Source organism: Montipora foliosa, chromosome 2 (genome assembly GCF_036669935.1).
Source record: "Montipora foliosa isolate CH-2021 chromosome 2, ASM3666993v2, whole genome shotgun sequence".
Classification (NCBI taxonomy): Eukaryota; Metazoa; Cnidaria; class Anthozoa; order Scleractinia; family Acroporidae; genus Montipora; species Montipora foliosa.
The window spans coordinates 5,975,374-5,982,873 of NC_090870.1; the positions used below are offsets into that span (position 1 = coordinate 5,975,374).

Below are 7,500 nucleotides of genomic sequence, written 5' to 3' on the forward strand. Positions count from 1 at the left end.
TCGACCACAGCGAAAAAGGGTTCCCTGCTTTCATAAATGCAAGGCTAGTGAAACCACTTTAAATGTCACCAGGACTCACTTCTTGTATACTAAGTTTTAATTAATTATAGTTGTATCTTCTGTGGGCGGAATGAAAACTGGATGTGAAAAAAAAGCATAATCTGAGCTTAAAAGTTGGATCTCTACGCTCATTAAAACCTGGCATGTTATGTCGCAAACACAGTTCGCACGTTGCACAACTCAGTTCAGGGTCATTGCGTCAGTCTCTCTTTTACCTACTTAAAAGGGGTCTTCATCGAAATCCAAATAAGTGTTTTTGTTGCAGTCCACACCAGTGTTCTTTGAACAAATATTCATTTGTTATATAGTTTGCTCTCTGTGGGATTATTATCAATTTCATTTAGCTAAGGAGCATAACATTCGATTCGTTCAAGAAGTGTTTAATTTGCGACACTCAGGCGACCTCTCAATTTGACTGCGGCCTCCACTTAACAGTATATTCGTGTCCAGCGTAGTGGTGATTGCATTCACCTCCAACCAATGTGGCACCGTATTGATTCCGGACTCTTGGCCACATGTGGGTTACATTTGTGGGTTCTTCATTCTTCTCCGGGAGGTTTTTCTCCGAGTTCTCCGGTTTCCCCCCCCCCCCCCCCCCCCCCCCGGCTCAAAAAACAAACATTTCTAAATTCCAATTTGATCGGATTCAGGACCTCCCTGCAACCACTTTCGTGTGAGTGGAGCTTCCTGGGAAAATATCATTAATTACTATTATTACTATTTATTATTTATTACTGGGTTGCCTATGGGCAAACCCAGTCGAGGTCTGCGTTTAGTTTGTTTGTTTTATTATTTTTTTTTTTATTTTTTTTTTTCCGTGTCGGTAAAAGTCTTGCCTGTCACTCCCCTGGTAAGTGGTGTCTTTGTGCATAGAGCCTTCTGCGCGTATTTTCTTAGGATCGATAGGGTAGTGGAACTGCGTAGTATGGTCCAGTGGTTAGGGCGTTGGGTTTGCACGCGGCTTCTCCGGGTTCAAATCCCGTTATAACCTCTGGTTTGGATTTGTTTCCGGTTGTCCCGGATTCAACTCTACCATGCTTTGTAAATAGCCAACTGGTTGCCTCCCGCCAGTTGGGGTTCTTAATATGTTTCTGTTAAGTTTGCCAATTGTTACTTTCACCTTGTTAACAGTGGAGTACCTGTAAACTAGCTTGATAGCTAAGTGTACTTCCACTATAAGGAAAGCATTTACATTTTTTTTACATTTACATTTACTCTGGTGGACACAGTAGAATCATCAACTTAGCCTGCAATGGCGTCGAAAGTCATGCAACGCGAATGGCGTTTTAGTGGATCCTTAAACAAAATATACCCTTATGGAGCTCAATAATGGAAAGTCAGTTGGATAAACTAGGCATGAATCTCAAAAGCGACGAGTACTGGTCTTCGACAACAATCTATCGCCCGTCGAGACGAAATCAAAGTGAGCAGTATTTACCTGAAGTACATGGTAATTTGACACAATTGAGTTTCTTGTCTTCACGCACGCAATGAAATAGGAAGAGGTTTTCGCCTCTAAGAGTAAATATGTTGTTTGTTTCAATAAAACTTTCGCTGGAAAAGGATTCTGTGGTATTTTCTGCCTTTGTGAATTATAATATCATGTTGAGTATTGAATTTTCGAGCTTAAGGTTGAAATGTGATATAGGAGAAGTTTTTTAGTATAGTATTGCTGTGTAAGCAGGAAGGGTTCACAGGCCTGTTGGAAGCGTTCTTGAGTTTCAACAAAATGAGCCCCAAAATCGGTGAAAACTTGTGACGCAGATGAATAATAAAGCAGCTGCTATTTCCAAAATGATGGAATTACCAGGTGATAAATAACGTCGTACGCGTCTTGGACGATCATGACTAAAACACCACACGAGTACATACGGGTAACATACGAGTAACATACGAGTAACATACGGAACATACGGATACATACGAATACATACGACTAACATACGACTAACATACGACTAACATACGAGTAACATACGGATACATACGACTAACATACGGATACATACGAATACATACGAGTAATACGAATGTTTTTCTCATAAAGGAAGCTCTAATTATAGGCCTTGCAGGCATTTTTCACGTCAGCAAACACGTACCCGGCTCAGTTTGAGGGGGGAGGGAGGGGGTGTTGATCAACCCCCCAAGGCTTTCGTTAAATTTAGTCACAGTAAAATAAATTCACATGGAGTGCAAAACCCTTAGCTTGCGCTACAAGATGACAATATATTTTGGATGTCGCTTATGTCGTGTGACGTCATCAGATCCGCCATCTTGATTTCACTATTTCAGCTTAAGTTGCCTATGATAAATCAGTGCAAAAAATCAGTGCAAAATCAAGCCAGAAAGCTTAAATGGGGTAAATGATTATGACAGACCTGCTCTGACTTCCTTACGTGCCTTAAATGTAAACTGGCCTGACAGTCAATCATCTACGAGAGCAACATCCAAAATATACTGTCATCTTGTTGCGCAAGCTAAAGGCGGCGAAATACGAGATACAAAAACCCTAAACTTGGCGCGAAACATTATTTCGTTGCAAGTTTGGGTCGATTTCTCCCGTTTTTCACCTTGCATGATCAACTTGTCGCGCAACAAAAACATTTGTTGCGGGTTGAAGAAAGTTATTGCGAAAAGTAGAGCGCAGATCTACTCTGAGCAACAAATTTTGGCTTTGTTGCTCGTTTTTCATCAAGCTCACAACTTGTCGCGCAACACATGTGCTCTTGTACTAGCAAATCAACCACTCAGCGCCCTGCATTTCTTCAACCCGCAACAAATGTTTTTCTTGCGGGTCAAGTTGATCACGCAAAGTGAAAAATGCGAAACATCGACCAGAACTTGCAACGAAACAATGTTGCCCCACAAGTTGAGGGTTTTTGTATCTCGTCTTTCACCGCCTTAAGGGTTTTGCACTCCATGTGAATTTATTTTACTGTGACTAAATTTAACGAAAGCCTTGGTGGGTCTATCAACACCACCCTCCCCCCCCCCCCCCCCCTTCCTCAAACTGAGCCGGGTACGTGTTTGCTGACGTGAAAAATGCTTGCAAGGCTTATAATTAGAGCTTCCTTTATGAGAAAAACATTCTCATTACTCGTATGTATTCGTATGTATCCGTATGTTGATCGTATGCATCCGTATGTTACTCGTATGTTTCTCGTATGTCAGTCGTATGTCAGTCGTATGTATTCGTATGTATCCGTATGTTACTCGTATGTTACTCGTATGTTACCCGTATGTACTCGTGTGGTGTTTTAGTCATGATCGTTTTGACTTTGCATCAACAAGAGTTGGGCGATTGTGATCTTTGTTTTGACTTCGCTCATTTCATTGTCAAACTTTATAACACTTGACAGAAAAAGAAACTTACAAAAACCCGGTATCTTGCCATCATTTGACACAGATGCTTCACTGTTTGGCGAGTAAACTTGCCGCGGTAACTTAATCACGGCGCCCGCTGAATTCCGGCCATGTCACTTTTCGATTTTGCAATGGCATGTACTAAAACCCGAAACACCGAAACGAAACCATCGGAACGAAACCGCCGAAACCATCAAAACACCGGATCGAAACCAACAAAACCACCGAAACAACGGAACGAAACCATCGAAACGAAACCACCGGAACACACGAAACAGCTATAAAAAACTTGAACAAAACCATCGAAACTGACTCGATTGCAGTATAAAATTTGACCTCCGGGCTGATTGTCGCTATTCAGTTGCTCTTTACTCACAATCTTTGCAGATTCCCTAAGCATACCTGAAGATTCTTTCATTTCATTATTTTTCCTTTATTAACTATGTCAAGCAATGATGGGCACACGGCGAGCAAAGTGAAAACGAGGTTGGAATAGTTAATGGTGGAGAGTGAATTTACCAAGTCTGTTGTGTGCTTGTGCAGAAGGTAACAACTTTGAACAAAATGACTAATTTTACTTACAGTGAAACTACGTCAAGAGTGGAAGAATTTCAGAAAATCTCGTGATCTTCATGGTCATTTTCGCTGTTTCGATAGCTGTTTCGGTTGTTTCGCAAGTTTCGTTTCGGTGTTTCGATGGTGACGTTGGTATCGTTCCGGTGTTTCGATGGTTTCGGCGGTTTCGGTGGTTTCGTTCCGATGGTTTCGTTTCGGTCTTTCGGGTTTTAGTACATGCCTTTTGCAATTTACTTGAACGTAGCAAAAATCTCCCAAAATGTTTGTCGCTGATCGTAACTTTTTATATTCTATATTCACGTTTCAAAATTAATGTTGTTTTCATGTCGTAAATATTTCATTCTCGATCGAACGTCCTGGAAACTTCCTTCTGCTCTTTCTGAAAACTGTGTATCAATAGTTATTTGCTTTTTCATCAATATTTGTTTTGCATAAAGCAAGCTAACAAAATCTGTACCTTGCTGAGTTCGCATTTGTTAGCGTTAATAGTATTTTCGGTCAGATGCTTCTGTTTTTTATGAGGGGTTTCGTGTTTTGGTCTCCCATCCTAACACTAACCCCGCGAAATAGGGCTTGACTTCAGTGAAGTTCTGTATTACAAATCTGTCAGATGCTCAGAGGGCACACTTGTGGTGCAAGGAAGTTGTGAGGGAACTTGAAAATTATCAACATGTCAGCCCAGAAGCCAATGTTTCTCGCTTCTCTTTTATTTGTTATTCTTCAGAGACTGGAATGCTGTATTTCAATACCACACAATTCAGTGCCTTCTGATTTTCTGTAGCACGTACCACAGGCAACCCAGTGTATGCTTCACAGAAGCATCTGGTTGACAATAAATCAAGTGAATTCCTATCTTATGTCACCCCGCGTCATTCGTGGCATTAACTTAAAAGGGCTATGTAACGTTATTTTAGGGTGTTTCGGGGAAATCTCTTGCTAACCACGAATTTGAAACACGAAAATGATAATGTGAGAATTCCTTTCCTGATAAAATTATCGTTACATCACAAACAAGGTGATTTTGAAACAGTTGAACAGTTTTAAATGGTTATTGCCATGTTTCATTCTACCTTTTAGGCACTGATTTTGGGTGTCATTAAATCATATTCATTTTGCGTGACATCGTCCAAATCTAGGCTTGAACATAACTCGACCCATGACCACGCGATTGCGCCTCACTGCGCTATAAAAACCACTTGGGAGATGATCACCTATAAGTTCGTACTGTATCCTGTAATACGTGAATGTGTGAAAATATTAGCTATTGTAACTGAGAGATTATGGCACGACGAGCCTCACCAGCAAATACACACTGAAACTGGAAAAAGACCACCTTAACAGCCGCGATTAACGATTGCGATTAATTAACGAGAATAGAGAGCGAATGCGTAAATGCTGACCAAAAAATATTCTTTTTTAAATGTGCTAATTAGACTCGTTTGCAGAAGTGTTGCTTGAGAGAGAGGCTAGTGAGTCTTATTAGCGCATAAACAAAAGAATAAATTTTTGGCCGTCATTTATGCATTCGGTCTATTCTCGTTAATTAATCGCAATCGTTAATCGCGGCCGTTCAGGTGGAACACACTGTAGTTCTAAGGACGAGTATTGGGTTTTTAGGTTAATTTTATTCCGATCCGAAAGCTGTGTTGCTACGGCCAATGCAAAGCTTGATAATAGGCAATGAGTCTTATTGACCTTTGTAAAAAGAAACTGTACACTGCATATGAATTTTAGATCGAGAGCAATTTGTCGTCGGGAAGAACCATTCATTTTTCTTGCGTTTCACGGTCGATCAACATTATGAGGGCGTCGAACGATAGTCTATGACGATTTCCAACTGATTGAATGATTGTTTTATTTTAGGTGTTTTGGACGAGAAATACGTTAAAGATATTGTTGACGACAGTTACTTTGATGGTATTTCGGAAGAAATGAATGCCACTTGGAAAAGGGACAATGACGGTAAAAGTGTGAAACAATCCTTAAAAGACTATCTTGTGAAATATATGGGGGATCCAATGCAGAAACTACTAAGGTAAATAAGGTGATTTGTAATAGAGCGAGTTTCAATCGAGTGTCGTAAAACCAAAACCAAATTAAAGTAATTACTTTGGCCAATCAAAAAAGACGGATACAATCCGGTAAACCAAAAACCAAACCAAATATTAAAGTAATTACTTTGGCCAATCAAAAAGGACGAATGCAATCCGGTAAACCAATCACAACTCGAAGTAATTACACGTAGCCGACACAAAGCGCGGGAAAATGTGCACGCGCGAGCCGCGATTGGTTTTGGTTTCACTTCTGATTGGTTGAAAAAGTGGCGCGTGAACTTTGAACGAATCACTGAGTTAAGTAATCATAAACCAAAGCAATTCGCCAATTGCTTTCGACGCTCAATTGGAAACCGCTCTAATTGTAAATTAGCATAAATTGCTTTTTTGCCGTCACTTATCAGAGGCCTGGTGAGCCATGTTAGGAACGCAGTGGCTTGTAGTTTGCGGGCGTTGGTAGGCTTAGTCATTCTTCGGTCAGCCTTCGCCAGGAGCACAAGTCTAGTTTTGTTTATTGTTATATCGCGCTAAAAAAAAAATGTTTAATGCCTTAGTTGGGCTGTCTATGATAGCGTTCTTTTACATTTTAAATAGCGTTTTTCAATAAGAATTCCTTAGAACCCCAAGGGTCACACCATTGCCTTGGTCAGGGCTATACACACCACCTGTTCGTTTTCAGTTGGGGTTTTCAGTTGAGTCCTTATCTAGTGCACTGCTCTTCTCTTTATAACAGAGTTGATGTATAAGTGTTTTGTACCCATTCGAAAGCTGAATAAAGGGCAAAATTGAACAGTTATATTAATGATGTACTACAAAAGTATTTTCGTTATTTGAAAAAGCCGGGATATAATTAAACGAAAAGAAAATATGTGAATTGAGAGGGGGTTGAACGAAAAGCGTGCGTCTTAACGGTTAGGGCGTTTGCCTTGAGCGGGCGGGATCCCGAGATCCCGGGTTCCAGAGATCCCTATTAATTTTTTTCCACTTCAGGAATTTGCTTGTGGTTGTTCCTGGTTCAACCTCTCGGCTGCATTTGTAAATAGCCATCTGGTTTGCTTCCGGCCAGTTTGTATTCTAAAGAGTTGTTTTCCTGTTCTGTTCGTTTCATTTGCCTCGAAAAGAAGCCCCTCTGGAAAAATGGTCAAATAAAAAGGTAGTGGGAAGAGATATTCGGAACATGGAAGATGAGCGTCGGATTGAGCCGAGCGATTCCGATGTATGGATAGTCTATTATACTCTGGCGGTCTGGCGGTTTCAGCCAATGTTGAGTGTCGTTCTACGGTTTCAGTTGTATTTTTGTGGCGATTTACGGTCAAGAAATTACTGTGTGGCTGAGGGAAATCATAACTTTATCACGTGGTTTTCGGGTTTTGCGTGTTTGGTGGCGGTTTTTCGAAAAGGTTTATAGGAGATTCCAAATTTCGCTTGAGTGCATCTTTGTAAACAA

The 7,500-nt window shown here is 40.6% G+C and overlaps 1 protein-coding gene across 1 annotated transcript in view; it reads left to right on the forward strand.

Moving 5' to 3' along the window:
* The window catches only part of LOC137992217 (uncharacterized), a 20,474-nt gene that overhangs the window by 1,618 nt on the left and 11,356 nt on the right, over positions 1-7,500 (forward strand). Inside the window, exon 2 of the mRNA XM_068837408.1 lies at positions 5,863-6,034. Within this exon, the coding sequence (XP_068693509.1) occupies positions 5,863-6,034 (172 nt within the window). The remainder of the gene's footprint in view (positions 1-5,862; positions 6,035-7,500) is intronic.